This window comes from Siphateles boraxobius, unplaced genomic scaffold, assembly GCF_051911475.1.
Source record: "Siphateles boraxobius isolate OS27281-9 unplaced genomic scaffold, OSU_SipBor_1 65, whole genome shotgun sequence".
Taxonomy (NCBI): Eukaryota; Metazoa; Chordata; class Actinopteri; order Cypriniformes; family Leuciscidae; genus Siphateles; species Siphateles boraxobius.
In genome coordinates, this window is record NW_027509192.1 from 21,255,924 (window position 1) to 21,279,262 (window position 23,339).

General features: G+C 39.8%; 1 protein-coding gene across 1 annotated transcript; it reads right to left on the reverse strand.

The window, feature by feature from the left end:
- Positions 1 to 2,578: 2,578 nt before the first annotated feature.
- Positions 2,579 to 21,309, reverse strand: tmem276a (transmembrane protein 276a). The gene is made up of 4 exons (XM_077211451.1): positions 20,692 to 21,309; positions 19,864 to 19,977; positions 13,189 to 13,326; positions 2,579 to 6,840 (listed from the first exon to the last, which is right to left on the reverse strand). The coding sequence occupies exons 1-4, from the start codon at positions 21,035 to 21,037 to the stop codon at positions 6,593 to 6,595; spliced, it is 846 nt and encodes a 281-aa protein (XP_077067566.1). The 5' UTR covers positions 21,038 to 21,309; the 3' UTR covers positions 2,579 to 6,592.
- Between the last annotated feature and the right edge of the window lie 2,030 nt (positions 21,310 to 23,339).

A 23,339-nucleotide genomic window follows, 5' to 3' on the forward strand; every position in this document is an offset into this window, starting at 1 on the left:
AGATAGCAGTTAAACTACTATCCTGTCAGTGAGAGACTGTGTGCATGTTCGTTAGCTTTGTTTATAATAAAGCTGTGGTCAGAGTCGGTCTTGCAATTTTTTTGTATAGGCCTATTAAACCCTTATTTAATCAAATTTCTTAAGAGTTGCACGTCTTGCAACAATGTGTAATGGTTTATGTGTTTATTGTACGGGTTGCATCACTTCATGGTAATAGCTAACAGAAAAGGCAGTAGCAATAATAAATATAGGATATCTGATATCCGATAAAAAGTCCCCATACCTAGTGCCCACCCATTGAAAATAAATGCCCCCCTGCTGAGCGCAGTCTGAAGCCGGCTCTGCTTGGACCTTCGTACTTGGGGCTTCACCTGGCTCCCTCGTCCCTCTGACTCCACCAGGCTCCCTCCTCGCTCCGGCTTCACCAGGCTCCCTCATCCCTCCGACTCCATCTGGCTCCCTTGTCCCTCCGACTTCACCAGGCTCCCTCGCCCCCTCGGCTCCACCTGCGACCTTCGTCTTTGCAGTTTCACCAGGCTCCCTTGTCCCTCCAACTCCACCTGGCTTCCTCGCCCTCTCGGCTCCACCATGGACCTTTGTCTTTGCGGCTTCACCAGGCTCCCTCATTCCTCCGACTCCACCTGGCTCCATCGCCCCCTCAGCTCCACCTGGCTCCCTTGTTCCTCCATCTCCACCTGGCTCCCTCGCCTACTCGGCTCCACCTGGCATCCTTGTCCTTCCGACTCCACCTGGCTCCCTCGTCCCTCCGACTCCACCTGGCTCCCTCGCCCCCTCGGCTCCACTTGGCTCCCTTGTCCTTACGACTCCACCTGGCTCCCTCATCCCTCCGACTCCACCTAGCTCCCTTGCCCCCTCGGCTACACCTAGCTCACCCGGCTCCACCTCGGACCTTTGTCTTTGCGGCTTCACTAGGCTCCCTCGTTCCTCCGAATCCACCTGGCTCCCTCGCCCCCTCAGCTCCACCTGGCTCCCTCGTTCCTCCATCTCCACCTGGCTCCCTCGCCTACTCGGCTCCACCTGGCACCCTTGTCCTTCCGACTCCACCTGGCTCCCTCGGCCCCCTCGGCTCCACTTGGCTCCCTTGTCCTTCCAACTCCACCTGTCTCCCTCATTCCTCAGACACCACCTGGCTCCCTCGCCCCCTCGGCTACACCTGGCTCCCCCGGCTCCACCTTCGTCTTTGCGGCTTCACCAGGCTCCCTCGTTCCTCCATCTCCACCTGGCTCCCTCGGCTCCACCTGGCTCCCTCGTCACTCCGACTCCAACCTGACTACCTCATCCCTCCGACTCCACCTGGCTCCCTCGTCCCCTCAGCTACACCTGGCTCCCTTGTCCTTCCGACTCCACCTGGCTCCCTCAGCCCTCCGGCTTTGCCTTGGTCAGTCGTTACTCTTCCTATCCCATGGACTTTCGGAACTTTGACTGAGCTACGTTAGGGACCTGGGATGTAATTTACAACCCAGCTCCTAATTCATTTTTTAAAGTTAGACATCAAATTTCTAAGTATTCCTTAATCAATTCATTATAAACATAAACTACAAAAAAAAAAGTTATTTTAACCCTTAAATGCATGAATGTTTTGCCAATATGTTTGAGTAAGTTGGTATATAAAAAGTCCCTCTGTAATCAATAATTGTATTCCTTAAAACTCATCTTTGATCACCAAAATTATATATTTACGTTTTTTCCTCTTTTTTTTTCTTCAAGTCTTAAAATAACTTGAATGTAACTCTACACCCTTGCCTCATTTAGTATACGTTTCTATAAATATGCAAATGAGCCCCACCTCCACTCACTCACACCAGCTCAGAGATCCACTCGTTGACGATCACACGTTGACTTGATTGGTTACAAGGTATCAGCGATTTCAAACCGCGTTTTTGAGACTGTCTTTGGTTCACTGCAGTTTTAAAGAGAAAATACTCAGCAATGGTGTTGACTTGTGAATTTACGCATGGTTTGTCTTAAAGCATATTAAAAACACCACACAGACATATAAACAACATTAAAAACTTATTTTTCAACAAAGGGGGATTTTAACATGTGATCATTTTGTGATATGAATCTGTCAGATATCAAGATATGAACTGTGATATTCAGATATGCACTGTAAATAGTCACCAAAATGTCATCCTGTAAACATGAAATATGTGAAAAAGGTTTGCCAACCATACCTGCTTTTTTATTATTATGTAAATTTGACTTTTAACATTGTACATTTTCAAACTATCATAGAATTCTCAAATGTATCCTGCTCTTTTTGAAATGTTTATGTTTAGTCCTTTTAAATATATTTTCACCTGGTTTAAGAACATTAATGGAAATATGAAATTCCATTATAAGCAGTCATTAAAAGTTCAAAGGCTGCAGAACATTACAACCACAGAGAGAAATAATTTAATTTGCGGTCTCATTAACTTTGTTTTATGTACCCAGACAGAAAATATACTGGAATAAAAATTCCCACCCACACAATGTTCAAAACTCACGGGCATTATGGCTGAACATTGTTTCATAAATTCAAAACAACAAAGTGAATCAAATAATTACCAATGAATGATGAATCAGGATCATTTTATTAGAAAAAAAATTCATTATTTCAAAACAAAGTATGTTCACGCTAATTTCTCTTAACACTGCTTTTCAAAAGACTCCTCGATAATGAGGTTGTGCACAAAGAGAGGATTAATTTTCACATATGGACTCCAAAATTTACTTTGCTTGTGCTATTCGAAATTTTCAGTTTTAAAAAAAAAACATTAATAGGAAGACACTCAGGACAAAAGTAGTTATTATTTGTGCCTTGATCTGTTGTTTTCATTACTACATAGCAGGCAAAGCCAAAACACTGAACAGTTTATCAAATTGAAATATAAATCTGTCATTCTCTAAGACATTTCCACTCTTTTAAATCCATTGAGAGACATAAACAGGAGGAAAGGAGGAGAGAAACAGATGGGAAAAGCAAAAGACGCAATTATTAAGACAGAGATGGACAGAAAAAAGATATTAACATAATTACAGGCAAAAGATAAAGACAGAAAGAGAGCACCATTGGAGATGCAAATCTTCAGTAAAATGTCAGCTATGTACCAGAGAAGATGTCTGTCTGTCTGTCTGTCTGTCTGTCTTTCTGCGTTTAGTCTAATTAGTATATTTGCTTTGTTTTCCAGTAAAAACATCTAAATATCCTTAAAAAATATATAAATGTACTTGACACCTGGGTTATCCCTTGTGAAATAGAAGTTCACTTTAGCAAACTATTAAATAGGGGTACTTACTATGGAAATAATATACTTCAAAAGAATATACTTAAGTGTGAACTGAAAGTAATGTTTTTTGGACACTTAATTGCATGTTATTGATAATTAAATGAAAATGCATTATAGTTTAAATTTATATTCAGTGCAGTTAGTTTGTCCCTCTTCTGTAGCACATTGTGTAGTTAGGCAGCTGTAGTGCCCTCGAGAGCCACTGGAGGGCACTCTGCCATTCTGTTATGTTTTCCCCATATACTCATTATGTTATTATGTTCAGCTGTGTTTCATTATTGGTTATTGAGTTCCTGATTTAAACCTGTGTTTCTCCTCTGTCCTTTGCGAAGTCTTGTTACATGGTAAGCGTGCATTTCTGAGCGTTATTCCCTGTTCTGTTTCTCCGTGTTTCCCTGGACTTTCGACCTTTGCCTGTATCCTGGACTGTTTGCGAACCTGTGCTGCCTACCTCGACCTATGCCTGTTAACACCAGGAGTTATTGGATTCCCCTTGTTTATTTGTGTGCCTGGTTCATTTCTGCTTATGTTCCAGTTCTAATAAAGTTCTGCACATGGATCCGACCGCCTCTGTCCGTACGTTACAGAAGACTTCGCCTAACGAGGATCCAGCAGACTTTCAGCATATATCCACCGTGGTCAAGACTCAAGCTTCCCTGCTAGCCTCTCATCATTTACAGCTGACGAGACTAACCTCTCTCCTTGAGGAACTAGCAAGCTCCATACTATCGTTGTCTCCGCAGAGCTCAAGCACAGCCGCTAATCAAGCCCAAGCTCCCGCTGCACCTGTTCCACCGCAACCCAGTGTGAGTACTGCATCTAACTATCCCAGTCTGTCGTTTCCTGAAAAGTTTGATTGCTCACCTGTGGCGTGTGAAGGATTCCTTCAGCAGTGCAGCTTATATATGAATCTTCAGCCCCAGTTTTACACCTCGGATGACGACCGCGTTTCCTTTATCTGCTCACTGCTCACTGGAAAGGCTCTGGAGTGGGCAGGCATATTCTGGGAACCAGGTCTTATGTCATTCCCTTCTTATGACGTGTTTATCGCCCCATTCAGAGTGGCTTTTGAACTCCCCGCAGGGACAAGAGCAGTTCCTTAGAATCCTCCTTTCCTGCGGGGAGTTCAAAAGCCAGTCTGGAGGAGTTCTGGGAGGTTCGTATGCAGCGGATTTCTCTCACTCATTCCGCATGCCGCTAAAGCCTCATCTCGCCAAACTGTTTGATCCTCCCTTGAGGACCGTCAGAGGAGCTTTTAAGCATATCGTTCCTGCCAAACCCACTCATCGTGTCGGACCCCTCGAGTCCGTATTCCGTACTAGCCCTGTTAAACGTGCTATTCAAGAGACAGCGTTGGTTTCGCTGGCCGAACTGGAGTTTGAGCGCGTGTCAGCCGACTCGAAAGAGTCAAGTGCCGAGTCAAGTGAGTCAAGTACCGAGTCAAGTGCTGAGTCAAGTGAGTCAAGTACCGAGTCATGTGCCGAGTCAAGTGAGTCAAGTGTGTCTAGAGCCGAATCAAGTGAGTCAAGTACCGAGTCAAGTGCCGAGTCAAGTGTGTCAAGAGCCGAATTAAGTGAGTCAAGTGAGTCAAGTGTGTCAAGAGCCGAGTCAAGTGAGTCAAGTGCCGAGTCAAGTGTGACAAGAGCCGAATCAAGTGAGTCAAGTACCGAGTCAAGTGAGTCAAGTGCCGAGTCAAGTGCCGAGTCAAGTGCCGAGTCAAGTGTCGAGTCAAGTGCCGAGTCAAGCCTAGTGACGTGCCGTCGCAGAAGGAGGACTCGTTTGCCTCGCCAGGCTCCGGAGGGCGTTCCCAGACTCCTCGCCCCGCCTCTGCACCTCGCCCTGCCGGCCCCGCCTCTGCGCCTCGCCCTGCCAGCCCTCTCAAGCTTCGGGAGCCTTTTTCAGTGGCGGTTTCCACCCCGGAGGCTTTAGCTTTGAATTTCCCCAAGAACTTTTTTTTGGGGGGGGATGGCAGTAGGGACCCTAAGAGGGCCATGGAGGTGGCATCTACGTGGACATTTGCACTACCACCTACACCTGAGAGGGTCATGGAGGTGACGCCTACATGGACCTTTGCACGACCACCTTTGCCTGAGCTTTCCATGTCACTGGTCCTGTCCATCCCTTTGCTCCCTACGTCTTGGTCCCCGGTTAAGTGTACTCTGCCCTGGTCCTGTGTTATGTGTGCTCCGTTCTGTTCTCCTGTCTCTTATGCTCAAGCCTGTCTTACTGCCAAGCATGCTCCGCCCTGGCTATTTGCGGAGCGTGTCTCCCCGTGGTCTCCTGCCTGGCTCTGGTCTCCAGGCCCCCCGCCTCTCCACAGGCCTGGCCCTCCATCCCAGCCCCCGTTGACCTCCCCCCGCAGCTCTTAGGAGCGTTTGGAAGCCGGTCCTTAGAGGGGGAGTTATGTGACGTTACACACATAGGTAGCCTACATCTTTACATCTAATTTCATAATTCTGTTGGTTAAAGTGCACTGCCAAATGCACCGACAAGCAGTTATAGTAAATTCATTCTGATGTAATTTAGATTGAAATTTGTATGTCATGTATTTAAATATATTTGTAATTACACATTTGTAATGATGAAGGTGCAGTTTAGTACATTTACATTATATAAACTTAAAATGTTATATCAAATTGCACACTACAGTTAAATTTATAATCATGTACTTTGCATGTGCTTTGTATGTTAGTCAACATCAATATAAATGTGAAAACATGACAAAAGATTATTGATTTTACACTGAAGACAACGATTTAAAATGTACTTTAAAATCCAACCTTTTTGACATTATTACAAACTTTTTTTTAAAGTGTGTAAAGAAACTCAGTCAGTCATGAAAGTGCTTTTTTAGTACACTTGAGTGGCCTTTTATTTTATTCATATTATTATGCCTGCAAGTACAGATTGTAAAAATATACTTTTAAGATTTGAAGTACACTACAAGTGCACATTCAATACAATTAAGTGCACTTCTTTTTAACAAGGGATATCTTAGCAATTGAAAGGTAAAGTTTTTTTCTGGAAAAAAAGGCCATAATACTGTTTTAATTATTTAATTTTTTTTTAAAAATGTTTGCAGTGCAGTTTTTTTCCTTCAAGCGCCAGTATGTTCAAACTGTATTCATTGTTTATTTTCCCCTTCCTGTTATAGAAGTCTTGCAGTGTATCTGCACAATGTCTGCTGTGTATGTGACTGTTTATTTGCCATTTTTCTCTGATATGTAAAGACACTTGTCTGCATCAGAATGACTTGTCTGTGCTAACGTATCTGCGCGTACGGTGGGAGTGTGCGAGCGTCACACCATGCCGTTCTCCTGTCGTGGTTTGTGTGTGGCGGTGGTCTGGGGACTGTGCAGAGAGGGTGCTAGTGTGCACAGAAAGCCAGCCAGCAGTGTCAGACCTAGACCGCCCCACGCGCTGAACATGGACCAGCCGTACCCATGACTGATGTCCTCCGGCAGGCCGTACAGGTAGCGCGGGTACCGTGAGAGCTCGAAATTAATACCAGCCACACATGTGCACAAGGAAATGATGCAGCAGGTGCCTGTGATGCACAAACAAAACAACACAGTGAGTTTATAACAACAACGTGAGCAGAAAACAGACAAAAGGATTGTTTAACGCTCAAAATTGTGCATATTATTTTCAGTTAACTCTTTCCCCCCATTAGCAAGAATTTCCATCATTTATGATAAAACACTTCACCGCCATTGACAAGTTATTCCTGCAATAAATTTTTTCACTGTGGGGGGCGCTGTTACGAATCTTCTGAAATAGTACAGAAATTCAGGATTCAAAAACAAGAGAAGAAAAAAATCAGTAAACCAGGGCTGAATCCGAAATCGCCCCCTTAAACCTCATTCACTATTCCCTATGTTTGTCCACTAATACTGTTCACTTGAAGGAGTGAATGAAAACGAGTGAGTGAATTTGGACAGCCATTGAGCGTACATCGGTTGTACACTCATTATTGGAGTGCATTGTGGGATTGAATAAGTGCACTCAATAGCCCCTTTCACACAGTGCGTTGATCCCGGGAAATTGCCGGGAAATTGCCAGAACACCTTCTGTGTGAACGCAAACATGAACCGGGATGGATGCCGGGATCGGTGCCGGGTTGGGGACCTAGTAACATTGCCATGTTCAGTCCCGGAACGCCCGCTGTGTGAACAAAAGCCGTAATCAATGCCGTGTCGTAGTGACGGTGCTGAAGCCGGGATCGTTCGTCAGCGTCAAACTAGCGTAATGCGCTAGTTTATGATCGAATCAGAGAAAACATGCACAAGCGTGGTTTCTCGAGAGAGAAATCGCAGCTCATAAGCAAACTATAGACGCTGATGAGACATTACATGTCACATCGATGTCACGTGTCTTTACGGGATTTTTACGGGTTGTGTGTGAACGCACTCTCTGATTCCGGAAAATCACTGGCAGTGTGAATGAACCAAAGTCAAACGAACCCGGGTCAAATCCCAGGTCGCTTTATCAGTGTATTTTCCGGAATCTCTGTGTGAAAGGGCTAATAACGTCCACTATTGTTTCGGACACCACTACAAATGGCTGTCCCCTCAAATAACGAAGTTGAACGCACTTGAAAATGGCGGCAAAGATTTCCCAGAGGGGAAGTGCTTAGGAAGTTGAAAAGTGGAGTTAAACGCAGCTCAGAAGAAGTGGATAGAAGGAGGAGACTGTCACGGGTGGTTGCAGGATGGCAGACGAAGATGCAGAATAAAGTTAAAATACGAAGTTTAAGGAGGATAATACAAATAATAATCAGACAGGCAGGGCAGCACACGCTGAATGTAATGTAGACCGAACACTGAAGGAGTGTGAGGGAAGAACTTACATGACACCGTCTCCGTGTTAACAATAAAAACGCAAATCTCTGTAGACGATGACGTCCTGCACATGCGCATTACACATGCGTATTACGTGTTCAGGCTACAGTGCTTCATCGCCATCTAATGGCCTGCCAGCAGAATACAGCGTTTTTAGTCGTTTCCACGGATCTGTGTAAATGGGGATCATTTTGACAATGTCTGTACGCGGAAAACTCAAAGAAAAAACTTCTCCATTTTAAGCATATCACTGTCATATAAACGTAGACTTCAGACAGAAGTATTCAAACAGATAACCTGACATGCACCGGAACAGAATTAACTAATAACAGTAACCATAGAAATAAAGGAGTGGCGGGAAAATCCAACAAAGGAACACATGATGTGAATGAAAACAAACTAAAAGTCAAGACAAGCTGATCATAACTGTGACAGAGACGAATGGAGGGATGCTGAAAAACATCAGCTACTTATATATAGGCCTACTCTCGTGCTGAAAAGATAATTTGTTCCTTCCGAACTTTGTTAATAAAACACCATTTGAAATAAAAGTTAGAACATTTTATTTTTGTTTGTTTGTATGTTTGTTTCAATGCAGAGGTTCTGTTCTTTCTTCTGATACATTCACTATTTACATATTCATACAACAAAATACTCTGGAAGCCATGAAACTTTTGTGAATATAATCAGAATTAAAGCTGCAAGCAGCATTTAGCGGTGTTAAAGCAGTTAAGGCATTTAAGATTTTTAACCACACAAGCATCAAAAGACATTAAGTTTTATGTAGCAAGCATTTAACCACTGACATCATAGATGGAATAGACCATGTTTTAGCATGATTTACCATGTTCCAGTATGATTTACCATGAATCTAGCATGATTTACCACAGTTTACCATGATATACCAAGTTTCAGTATGATTCACCATGATTTACCCTGTTCTAGCATGGTTTACCACAATTGAACACATTCCAGTATGATTTAATATGATTCTAGCATGATTTACCAGTTTACCACGATTTACCATGTTATAGGATGATTTATCATGATATACCACATTCTAGAATGATTTACCAGGATTGTAGCGTGATTTACCATGATTCTTCACATTTCTAGCATTATTTGCCATGATACACCATGTAATAGTATTATTTACTATGATTTACCATGTTTCTATCGTGATTTACCATGATTTTCCACATTGCTAGCATTGATGTGAAGTGTCAATAGCAATGAAGTGATACACTTTGATAAAAAAAAACGATTGTCTTATAATAGTTAACATGGAAAAACAGGTTTGCTTTAGTGCAGAATAGTGGTGAAAATCAGGTCTGTCAAAATGAAAGTTTTGACACACACACACACACACACACACACACACACACACACACACACACACACACACACACAATGTTGTTGTTGTTGTTGTTGTTTTCAATGCTATTGGGATGTGTCATTATGAAAATATACATTAATGGTCTATAAGCATTTCACATATTTCGTTGTGAAGCTAGATGAGGACGGGACCTTTCAAACAAGCTATCCCACAAGAATCTAGGTGGTCTAGGTAGGGAGTTGCAGCCGTTCCAAGCCGGAGGTCTCATGGATTTATATATATATATATATATATATATATATATATATATATATATATATATATATGCAATAGAGTTTTAAACATATATTAATGCAAATACTTTTCTTCTTTCATATGTGCAAAAAATTGAAATGATACCACAGAGAACATTCTTCAATATGCAAACAATTGAACTTGAATAAATTAATTGATTGTTAATGTTACTTATTTTCATATGCATTGTTTTAAAAAAAACATTGTATTATTCTGGCATTAAAATACAGTTTTGTTTTCTATGACTTGGTTGGATTCCATGTATTTTTAATGGAACATTTTTCATATTAACTCTAATAAAAATGCTTAAACACATTTTGTTATAGCTATAGATATTTGAAGTAAATGGTAGGTAAAAAAAAATGCATATTACAGGTTTCCCATTTAAAACACAATTTTTAGTTTTCATTTTAATCATATAATTTTAATGAAAAAAATGTCTCAAATTTTCATGTTTACTCAATAATGCATGCTGCAAAACACACACACACACACACACACACACACACACACACACACACACACACACACACACACATAATGCAAACACACACACACACACACACACACACACACAGTTTTGGGATGTTATTGTGCAAATCCAATTTAATTTAATATAGTTGATAAAATCTAATTTAGTTTAGTTGAATATTTAGGTAATATAGTTTAATAATATTAAACTATATTACCAGTCCATAATAATAATAATAAAAAATAGCTTTAAGAAGTAAAATGGCCAGCAGAGGGCAGTAGAAGACCACTTATTGGCTCACTTTCATTTTAAACTAGTTGGTTTCACCATTATTCTGAATCTGCACTAAAGTAAACCAGTTTTTTCATGTTAACTCCATAATGCATGCTTACACACACACACATACACACACATACACACACACACACACACACACACACACACACACACACACACACACACACACACACACACACACACACACACACACAGTGTGGGATATGTTATTTTTTAAATCTCTTTAAATGGTCTATAAGCATTTCACATATTTCTTTGTGATGTAATAATATACAACTAATAAAAAAAAATAGCTTTAAGCATTTGTTTGTAAGCCAATGCTGAAAGCTGATAAAAAGATTAAACATGTATAATCATGCTGCTCCCTCTAGTGGACAACAGTGGTATTACAGCCTATATAGAGTTGAAATCAATGAATGGAAATTTGGTTTTTCACTTATATCTCGGGAACGAGAAAGTGGAAAAATCTGAAATTCAGAACTTAGATAGTGTCTGAGGAGCCCTGTTGAACGAGATAATCTAGGTGTTGGTGGCTGATCGGGGCTGGGAGTTATGCCCGTTCAAAGGCATATCATTTGGAGCTTATATCTCGGGAATGCCCAGGCCAAATCGCACCAAACTCGAATCGGAGCTACGTGAGGACGAGCCCTTTCCAATGAGCTATCCCACAAGAATCTAGGTGGTCTAGGTCGGGAGTTACAACCGTTCAAATTCGGGGCTCTCTCGAATTAGCGATCCGCGGGGGGGCGCTCGACGAGGCCCGCGACGATAGTGTTCGATCAAGGCCCAATAGAGGACCTTACCATCCAAATTTGAGCGCGCAGGGAGTTCGCGTTTTCGAGTTATGTGTGAATTTGTACTGGGAGGGCATGGCCTAACGTTATACTTTTTTTTAAGCCTTCCTGTGACACAATTGTGAATAATACATGAATTTTAACAAAATGTGATAGTAAGTGTTAAAATAATGATTTTATAAAGTCTAAATATGAATTATATATAACAATAGTATGATGAAATGACAGCAGGGGGCAGAAAAATACCACTTATTTGCTGTTATAGTCATCAAAGCTGTTATAGCTGTTATAACCATCCAACTTACACCCTATTATAGCCATCCAAATGAAGAAGTTATACCTTTTCTGACAAGTATTGATCTAGAGAGTCCAGAGAATTGTACTGCACTGGTTTTAAACAGACAATTTAACATAGGGGTTTCAAAGCTTTTTAAAAGTTATAGCGCCACCTATGGTCCGATCTCCATTAAACTTTGCATGCTTCTTCACCATGTTATGACACATATGCGCATCAATTTTTGTGAAGTTCTGATTTTTTATTTATGATTTATAGGCTTTTGAGTGTATTTTGACACGCCCCTTTTCTAAATGACCCTGTTATAGTGAACCAAAGGGCAAAGTTCAACTTTTTTTTGATAATTATTGATCTAGAGAGCCCACAGAATTGTCCCAGGCTGGTCTAGTTCTGATCGGGTAAAAAACCTAGGACTAGTTCGCAAAAGTAGGTTTTAACATATTTGTGAATTTTTAATGAACGATTTGATTGACAGCAATGGCTATAGAGGCAGAGTTGTTCAGCATGAGGAGATCTATCAAATGATATGCATATTGTGGGGATGTGTGCAACACCATGTGATTACAGAGTCAACTAGTGGCCGATATCTTTCAAAACTCTTACAGACCTCTTGGGCCATGAGTCAAACATGCCCATCGAGTTTCGTTCTGATTGGCCTCCGTTAACCTCGTCTCACAAGTGCTCAAACTTCATTGGCCGATGGCGGCCATGTTTTTTGAGATACGCCAATGTCCTTATATACATACACGGGGCATATACATACCAAGACACTGCATACCGATTTTCAAGTCAATCGGACTAACGGTCAGGTGGTAAGAGCCCTTTTTATGTTTTTTTCACATTATAGCGCGACCTAGTGTTTGATCGTCGCAATTTTTTTACTGTGACCTCAGAATCAACTCATTCACAGGTGTACCGAGTTTGGTGAAGCTATATCATTAACTTCTTGAGTTATAGCCATTTTAGTAAAATAGGCTCTGCCCACAACGTTCATTTTGCGCCCCCTAGCGACTGTGAATCAAAATGTCAACTTTTTTTGACTCCAGAGTCAATTTCCAGAGACTCCAGAGAGCATTTTGGCACTGGTTTGGTTCCGATCGGGCAAAAAACCAGGGACTAGTTCGCAAAAGTAGTTTTTCAACAAAATTCAAAATGGCGGAAAAATTTGCATACTGGAAATGAAATCGGATATACGCGTTTTGTTCTTCATGAGTCCAGCTTTCCAATGATATAAGACACTTGAGTGTACGGCATACGGTTTAGGAGTTAAGTTCAAGTTCGTGCTTGAACACCTAAATATTGCAGGCTGGCAACTTAAAAATAAAAAGCTGGCGGGTAAAGAGTTAACTCACCACAATGGAAATGAAAAAGTCAAGCTGAGCACTTTGCATTGTGGAATACAATATTCTGTACATACAGAAACACTGCATACTGTGCACAGTGCACATACTACACTTCTACTAGGAGTAATATGCCATTCCAAACGTGCCATTTCTTCTTCTCTCAGTAATACGCTGCCACCTAGTGGCTGTCTGTAGTGTTACACAAGACCTGAGTGAGTCTCACCTCCCATCAGGAAGAGCAGTCCCGCTACATACTGCATCAGCTCGTTGTGCTTCCAGCAGCCCAGCAAGCCAACCATCCAGCCAAACAAAATGATGGATACAGCCATACCGATAAAACCTGCAGTCATCCGCTGCAAATCTGCAGGGAAAACAGAGAGATCAAGGATCCATTGTGAAAAAGAAGTACGCTTAATTGTATTGAATGTGAACGTTTACAGTAGGTTACTTCAAATCTTGTATAGAAGTGTATTTTCACTCATAGAACATTTAATATTTATACAATAAAATATCACTTAAGACCACTTTCATGCCATTTCTTACTAAACTTGAGGACACTTTTAGTGCAGTTTGTAATAATGTCAAATTATTAAATGTATCAATATATATATATATATAAAGTTTTACTTCAAAGTACATTTTAAATCATTATGGCTTTATAATTGTTTGTTGTACACTTATTATGATGTGTTGGCTTATATAATACAGCACATGTAAAGTGCAAGATTATAATCTGTACTGTGTTGAAAGTTGATATATATATATATATTTAAATGTATTCAAGGTAACACTTTATTTTAAAGACCCTACTCCTAACCCTAACCTTATAGTAAGTACATGTTGTTAATTATTTACATGTTGTTAATCAGGCCTTAAATGTATAATTACACTGTAGCAAGGAAACTTAAAGTAAAGTGGGTTAAACTTTATTTTAAGTTGTCCTTGTTACAGTGTAATTGTACATTTAAACCCTGGTAATGATAATGAACTTACTTGTACTTACTATAGGGTTAGAAATAGAATTAGGGTTTGGTTTAGGGTTAGTTGCATGCGATTATGCACAATGTATAGTAATTACTATAGAAACTACATGTAATATGTGTAAGAAGGACACTGTAAAATAAAGTGTTACCATAAAGTATAACCCAACTTTTATCATTGCAAATGTGTAATTTCAAATATATTTAAATACATGATGTTTTAATAGAAATTACATTAAAGTGTATTTTAGTTTAAAGGTGCCATGTGTAAGAATTGAGTGTCATAATACCAGTTTCGGCCATGGGTGGCGGTATGCGGGCAACACCAGCCAAACTGCAATACACGAATAACTCTCACGGCTTGTGGGCGTACTTGAACTAGGGCTGGACAATAATTCAATATCAATATATATCGCGATATTTTTTTTTCCGATAACGGTGATATGATTTTTAAACACATTTTCGATAATTCAATATACATAGCAGCATTTGTCACTGACTGACGTTAGGCGCGCAGCCGTCAGAAAGAGCAGAACAAAAGTGGCTACTTTTGTGATGACGTACACCACAGACACGCAGCCACTGCTCAGAGCAGCGGATCTCCAACGCGGCAAGTTTCAGCCACAGAATGAGCGCCCCTGACCGCAATGCAAATGTGACTGAACGAGCTTCCACAAGTGAGGAGAAAGCAGACGAAATAGTTGATAAGAGAGGAAAGACTAATTCAGTGGTATAAATTCAGTGGTGTTTCAGCGTGCTGCAAAATGTGCCGAAGTGTGACTGCCGAGTCCGACTAGCAGCGGGAACACATCAGACGAGGATCAGGAGATAGACTGTGCCGATGCGCGCGTCCGCGGCCAGGAACGTCGCATCCACACTCTAAAAATACCCCACCGAAAGTTCTAATGAGCAGGTATCGCTCCCTGTGAATATCCCGACGCGCGCACACACACGCACACGACGCGCAGAATCCAGTTCTCTTTCTTTAGCGCTTGAATAATAACACACACATTTATGCCAAAATGTCCGTTTTGTCAAATGTATCCTCACAAGAACAGTCTAAATGAGTTAAATAAAATCTTAAAGTCCCTGTAAAGTCAAAATGAAGTATGTGTTCTGAGTTTGTCATATCACAGAAAAATGTGTTATTAGACACCCAGCCAAATTTGAATGATAAAAAAAGCCGGCAAGTACATAAAATAAGCTATCAAAATCTTGAAAAAATGAGCAGTAGTCTCTGCTCTCAATCGCTGGGGGCGTGTTGGCTGGCTGCGCTGAAACCACGCCCACTCGCGGTAAAGCTGCCGTTGCCACACTCAACTGTCACCCGCTACAGCCGGAATGGATGCTCCTAGCAGCTTATTAGGTTAATTAACGTTATAACATAAGCACACAAACTTACACTCATTGGTGGGCACGCACTGCCGATGATGTCACCAGTTGTCGGCGCGACGGGAGGATGAAGGCCGAGGCGGGAGATAGTCGTTCGGCCCCATTTCACCAGTAACACAACAGCGGATTATCAGTGAATCCCAGTTGTCTCCGACGAAAGTTTATAAAACTATCCCGTGTAAAATGATCACTACAGAGGCGGGTTTTGGTGGTGATCCTCAGCTCTCCATCAAGGTGGCTCTTCACATAATTAATCCACCTCTTCTTGATGTGATCGTATTTAGGAAATTTAAATAAGGACACCGATCTGTTTTGTACGTGAACGCATCCAGGTAGTATGCATTTCCGTGACGAAGACATAGCTAACTAGCAAACTGTAGGCTGTAGTAACTAATAATACTGACAGTAACTCGCGATTGAGCGGTAAACTGATGCAAATGTGCTCTATTTATATTGTTAGGGGAGCGGCCAGCCTCAGGGGCTCCAGTGCGTCATCAGGTAGGGGCGTGTCCAGGAGCTCAGGGGCTCCAGTGCGTCATCAAGTACCCTTTTAGCCCCGCCCAAAAAATCTGTAAAATATCAATGGTTAAAAACTGTTTAACGGTCTAACTCCACAATTCAGTACTTCACAGTTCACAGTCTTTGTAATGTGTTTTAGCAATACATTTCTAACATTTATAATGTGTTCAGAATTTTTTTTTCAAATTGCCTTTACAGGGAAAGTTAAGAGTAGCCTAAACGAGAAAATTAAATGCGTAAGATCCTCTCATCAGCGACAGATCTTAAAGGGACAGCAGCCAATTCTGTCTTTTTTAGTTAAGTTAACCAAAGAACAAAGAGGAACAGAGCAAATTACTCACTGATCTTGTCTAAAGAACGTGTGTAGCTTTAATAAGGATTAATCTATATTTAATTTATAATTTATGCAGTTCAGACTATTTGATAACTTTATTCAATTTCTGTACATTTCAGTTTTATTTACACACAAAACATTAATGGTGAACATTTTTGGCTTTATAAAATGATTATCTCAAGTCTTGAAAAAAGTAAGACATATTTTGTTATACATAGCACATTTTGTAGCCTACTTTTATTTTTGGCAGAATTTATCATTATAATCAACTTAATTATTTCCTGGATTTTGTAACACCATAGTCCCTAAATTTATGTAAATGCATGAAATGGGATTTAAATCGGAAAAAAAATCCCTCATTTTGTGTACCAAATGTTGCACAAATGTTATGGAACGGAAATGTCATTTCAAACGGAATATTGCTACCCATATGCTTTCATAGTCTTGTAGCAGGTATTGAGAAGAGAATATTATTGTTATGATGGGTTATTTCATTGCTTCATGTAGTTTGTTATGGTGCAGTAGCGAAAGACTCCAGCAGATTTCATAGACTTGGCAAATTCATTTTCCAGAAGATTGTAGGAACAGACATCTGTTATGGGCGTTCTTGGCAGTTTTTCTGAGGCTTTTATATTGTTCATATCGATATCGGAATTATATCGTATCGACCGAAATTAAGAAATATATCGTGATATAAAATTTGGCCATATCGTCCAGCCCTAACTTGAACCTGATGTGTTTGATAGTTAGCTCTACCCAAAGATCCGATCCGGTTTTCACCTGTTATCTACCAGAGCCCGTCTCTACCAAGCTGATGATAAATGTAACATTAGCTAATTATATTATGTTTATTAAATTGCTTCCCTGAGGTAAATCTGACATATTTGTTCTCCAGCTATGTTATTGACCTCTGCACGCTCATTAAAAAAAATGATTGGTCGATATTATGTATGAGGAATACATTTTGGTAAGTTGTAGCCTACTGTATCTTTCAACTGTGTTCGTGTTTTTTTACTATTAGCAAGTAGAGATGGTCGGTTCACGTGCGCTAGGGATCTGTCAACATTTACAAGCGCCAAAACTGTATTTATTGTTTTAATTTCCGAATAAAATTGACAGAATCTGAGAGCTGAGATTGTTTTATATCATAACTAACCTGCTCTGTCTAGTCTGTCGGTATCCGTGTCCTCTTTGCTTTGTGATTTTTCTGTGCGTGACACAATTGATGTGTGGCGTGACTGAGAGCGTGTGAAAAGTGTCAATTGTGTGTGTCTCACGGTGAATTCATGAGAGTTGGCAGCTCTGAATGGCGCTAGCTTGGTCAACATCAGCGAATGCTGTCTGTCAAATTAAACAAATTCAAACTAACAATAAAAATGTAATATGAACAAAACGAATATGAACATATTCACTGGTTAAGGTGAAGGGGAGTAGCTTGAAGAGGTCATATTTAAAAATCACTTGACATCAACCAACGTTCCTCTGGAGTCAAAACATCCTCTATTAGGAGTTGGCTCGGCTTCGGCTATGGCTCTAGGGTCGTTGTGAAGGTAGGGGCGGAGCATAGAGACTATGCCGTGTTTGGCGGACATGACACAAGGCACCTTTAACATAACTGCTAGTCAGTACATTAAACAGTAGTATGCTTTAGCCATATTTCAAAGACAAAAGTGGGTCAAAAATGTATTTAATATAAATTGAAACTACAATAAATTTTTATTTAATTGCAATTAACATGCAATTAAGTGTCTGAAAACATTGTTCACACCTATGTATATTCTTTTAAAGTGCTTTATTTACATAATACATAGTCTTTATATAAATAAATAAATTCTAAAGTGTACTTTTTTTCAGTAGAATGTAGCATGATGACATTGCAACAAGCATATACATCCACAAAGCCATAAAAGTTGGGACATTTTGTAAAATGCAATAAATCTGTGATTTGTTAATTCTCTTACAAAGTAAAGATTTTAAAGTTTTCATTGAACAACCTAATTGTATTTTAACAAGTTTTGATTTTGATGGCTGCAACACACCCCAAAAAAGTTAGGACAGAGGCATGTTACCACTGTGTCACTTCACCTTTCCTGTTCGCAAGTGGAATTTTTGCCCAATTTTGCCTGATACAAGACCGCTGCTCGACAGTGTGTGGCCGTCACTGTCTGACTCTCCTTTTCCTGACGGGTCATCATACATGTCCAATAAGAGACAGATCTGGACTGCAGTAAAGCACATCCCTTCTATGGTGCAGAGTGTCTAGAAACCACTGTTTTAGCATGAGCAGAATGAGATCTGGCTTCCCAGGCTTCTGTCTTACTTCCCAGGAAAGATCTTGATGGCAGTTTATGTCTCTGTGACTCTATACGCCTCCACATCAGAAGTACCTTCACACATAAGCAAGTCATCCATGATGAACCCCATACCTGGACAGATGTTTGCATTTACATCGGCCGCTGGTGAAAGTCTGGATGGTCCATTTCGTCTTTGGGACTGAGAACTGTTTTTTTTTGCCAAAAACAACATATTTTCACTGTATTTCGGATCATCTGAGATGAGCTCGGGCCCAGAGAACTCGCCCTAACCTTCTCCTTGTGTAACAGAGATTCAAGTGAAATTTCTTGACGCAGCGGCAGACTATGTTCAGTAACAACGCTTTTCCAAAGTACTCCTGAGCACATGTGGCTGTATTTAACACAGTAGAATTTAGAAATGTGTTTATTGAACTGTTTGACAATTCTCTCATGATATTTAGCAGAAATTGGTGTCATGACCCATATTTGCTTGCAAAGACAGGTGCTCTTTTGTTGGCTGCAACACACTGCAAAAAAAAAAGTTTTGACAGAAGCAAAACAAAAGTGAAAAGCTGCTCTAAAGATGCTCTTTTTACACTCAGTCACGATACCATCACTTATTACCGATTCACCAACGTATAGTGAACTGTTTCAAAAGAGTTTAACTTAAATATTTTATAAACTTTTCACTTTTTTTTGCCTCTGTCCCCATGTTTTGCAGCCATCAAAATTTGTTAATATTTACAAAATACACTTAAGTGGGTTAGTGAAAATCTTTTATTTGTATTTTTGTCAGTTAAATAAAGGTTCGAGAGAATTAACAAATCACAGAATCTTTATTTTATTGCATTTTACAAAATGTCCCAACTTTTCTGTATTTGGGGCTGTATATGAGCAGAATTTAGCTGAATGCTTCATTTTTAAGGCCTTGTCTTTTATTTTAATTTTTTCAGTATTATATAACTAACTAAGAGGTTCCAATAAAGATGATAAGTGGTTCAAATACTTTTTACAAATTTGAACATCTGTCAGTTTATTACTGTGGTGCTGCTAAAGCTTTTGTATAAAGTGCCATATTAATAAATGTGACTTGAATAAAAAAACTTCAAACTACTTATATCTTCAGACTAAAAGAATTTTTTTTTTTAATTGATTTCAACTTTCTTACCAGGCTACATCAAAGTTGTAATCTAGTTTGTGTTACTGTAAAAACTAGTTTAGTGTATTTATTGTGGTATATATAGATTATTGTTTAAATACATCATATATACATATATAAGAGGGTGATCAAGATGGTTCATAGATCAATGCTTGTGAGACTGAAACCTACAGACTTTCAGACTCAAACCTTGCAGTAAATATGACTTGATCTGACTTACGGAGAGCGTGCCATTCGTCTTGTCTGATAGTCTTGGTGATGTTCACTGGAAGATTTCGTGGGATATTCGCTGAGGAATAGTAATACTTCATCGGCGTGCAGCGTTGAAGCAAACCTGCAGAAATTCACAGAAACTGCAGTTATAATAGTGAGGATCACGTTAACACAGATGAGTGCACTTGTGTTTGAATACTGGAACAGTCACAAGTAGTAAGACATTTGTGTGTAAGGAACTTAACTTTGGTGCCAAATCCTTTATTTGGATTATGATCAATAAACATTCAAACTGGACCTCAAACAACATCAGTCAAACAAGTCAATTTACTCTCATGTCCTGCTAAGGCGTCTGCATCGTATTGCCCTGAAAGACGTTATCATTTATCACATTAAGAAGCTTGTAAATGCATCAATGCATGAAATAATACATTCTTTTTAGATTAAGTAGAATTAGAATACTGCTTTGTTATTGGAGCTATCAAAGGGAAACTCAAAAGGGGAACAAACGTAACATATTCCAGAGGTAGTTGAGAGTATCTTCCTTTATTAAAATGGCCTTGGAGTCTCCCAGGCCTAAAAAAGAACACGTGTTTGTTTGTTTTTCAAATGGATCCCATGCACTGCCCTGACAGACTCCATGTTTCTGTTTTTAGTAGAAATATGATGAATGTGTGAACATGAGCTTGTGTCTAGTGTTGAGATCAGCACCCTGGATAGCGCCAAACATTCTTCAACACTCATTCATAGATGCTCAACAAACTCACTATAGAGCTGCTCAAAATCAACTCGGAATCTAGTTACTGTTCACACAGGGCCTGATCAGCATAATCACCTTTAAAAATCAGATCCTCGTTCTCCAGATCAAACCCTTCTCGATGGCATGTCCTCCACAGCCCGGTTGTGGTCGAGTTGTAGCGGCGGCTGCAGCGTGACTCCATGGCGGGCGCAGGGTGCAGGGATTCCCGTAGAGGAGCCGCTTTCGGTCGCATCCGGAGAGGGAGGTTTTGGTTGGAAATATATATGTATCCTGGGTCATTTCTCTTGCTGGCGTATTTTTTGCATCGGTCCCGGTGTTTCCGCGCATCTGTTTCGTACCAGTAGTCTGTGCTGATGGCCATGGTCAAGAGCCAGATGGAACAGAAGGCCAGGAAGAGCCCGGATGCTGTTAATATCCTCATGATGCCCGCGGACAACTGTCACATTTTGCACCGAACCCATATCATCCTAACCCCGACATAACAAGACGATACATATGGTGTTGGAGCTCTAGACAGACATGTCTGTCCTCTGCTGCTGCTCGTTTGGAGTCGGGATAAAGGAGAGCCAATGCCGACACTGGAGACTGCTGATGAAAGCGCTCCGGATTCGCCAGACAACATCTGTGTTGCCGCTGTCTCCATAAAGGATATTCGGGCGAATCGTAAAAAGCCTGTCGATACGTCAAAAAAATAATAAATAAATAAATAAATAAAAATTAAGGGAAAAATATAGCCTATTAAGGGATAAAAATGCAGGAACGATCGAGATTTTTGACATTAAATTTTTTTTGTGTAAACAATAATCGCTTTGTCCTCAGCAATTCTCATTATTGTAATACATAAAAAAATAAAATAAAATGTAAAAAAAATAAAGATAAATAAAAGACCCGGATCTTAGTAACTGTCTTTTTTGAGCACACAGAAGTGGATTTTACTGTGAGCAACATTGTACATTTTATGAACAAGAAAAAAAATGTTTTTTGCCTATAGCAATCATTGAATTGTAGATACAGTTATTTGACTTGCATAATCTAAAGTATTTCTCTAGTTCAAGCAATCATTGAATTGTAGATACAGTTATTTGACTTGCATAATCTAAAGTATTTCTCTAGTTCAAGCAATCATTGAATTGTAGATACAGTTATTTGACTTGCATAATCTAAAGTATTTCTCTAGTTCAATTTGATGCTTTGCTTTCATGCTAACTTCAAACCAACATGAATGCAACCAACCCCTTATGATTCCAGTTATAAATCATACCCCCTGTTAAGACAAAATAACGTGAGTTTTTTGTTGTACATTGAGGAATTTATTTAGTAAATATGACTCCACCATAGTTTATTCATGTGTTCTTATCAGATTTTTTTTTTAAATGAGCACGTGTTTTTTTTTTTTGCACATCTTTAGAATTTATGCACATATCTGCGTTTTTATTTATTGACGTGATATAAAATAGGTGGATGGAAACATAGCTAGTGAGTGAACAGTGCATATTATGTGAATATAGAACACACACATGATCATACAAACACACAGAGCAATTGTTTTTGTACTAAATGTAAAATCCTTAACGAAACACAATACAATGTTTTTGTTACTTTAAATTGCTCACTTTATTCATTGTTACATCTATCCCCAGCCTGTGTTACAACTCTCCCCAGTAGTGGGATAAAGGTTGTAACAACGGAACTCTTTGTGACCACACAAATGTGGCTACCATGTTTAAAATTGGTACATACATGAGAGCAGGGCTGTAGCTAGGGTATCCCGACCCCGGTGGGTTGTTGCTGTGGGCCACCCTTGGTTGAGATCTGATTCCTTTGGGGGTGGGATTGGGAGGGTTACCCCCTCTGTATTCTAGGGGTCCACGGCTTTCAGGGGGCTCAGAATCGTCACCACCTTTTAGCCTTCTAGCGACGGCCCTGCATACGATATGAAGTATACAACCTAAACAGATTGTTCTGTAATTACCCCATTAAGTGCAACTTTATGCATTATGAATCTAACTGAATAGATCTAAAACTAACTCTTGACATATGAATGTTTTTTTAAAGCGATATTATTAATGTTATTATTATTATCATCATCATCACAGGATAGCATTGCACATCTAAAAATAGTTAAGACCACCTTGGAATTCAAGCCTGTCTATACTGATCTAAGCTGTTTTTTAGCCAGTTGTAAATAAGTCTTCATGACCAGCAGATGTGGACATAAACAAGAAACTCTTCATTGCCAGATGATGGAGGTAGAGCATCAGTACTGCTCTGCTTGCCATGTTTAGCACTTGCAAACTGCATATTGGATCACCACACAGTTGAGCAGTGATCCATTTTACCATTTAGGTCTGATTTTCAGAACGTCTATATCCTCTGAATGCTGTCATTGAGTACTGCAGCACTTAAATTAATGGGTTGTCAAATGTAATTTTTTTGCATCTTTATTAAAAAAATGTAAAAGTAATCAGAAACTTAGGAGTTTAGGGTTCCTTGGTGTCTATAGGTTATTTGTAGAAATGTTTTTGAAAATGAAATGAAATTACAGATTCTTAAGCCTGAATTGGATCATGAGATCTTTAAAGGAATTTAATTAAATTATTTTTACATATATTTTTATCACTCACAATAAAAATAATTTTAAAACAGCTTTAGAAAGAATACTGTCTTACAGTCCCCGCTAAGTGAGTCAAAGATGACAAAAAGAAAGATTTCAACAAGATAAA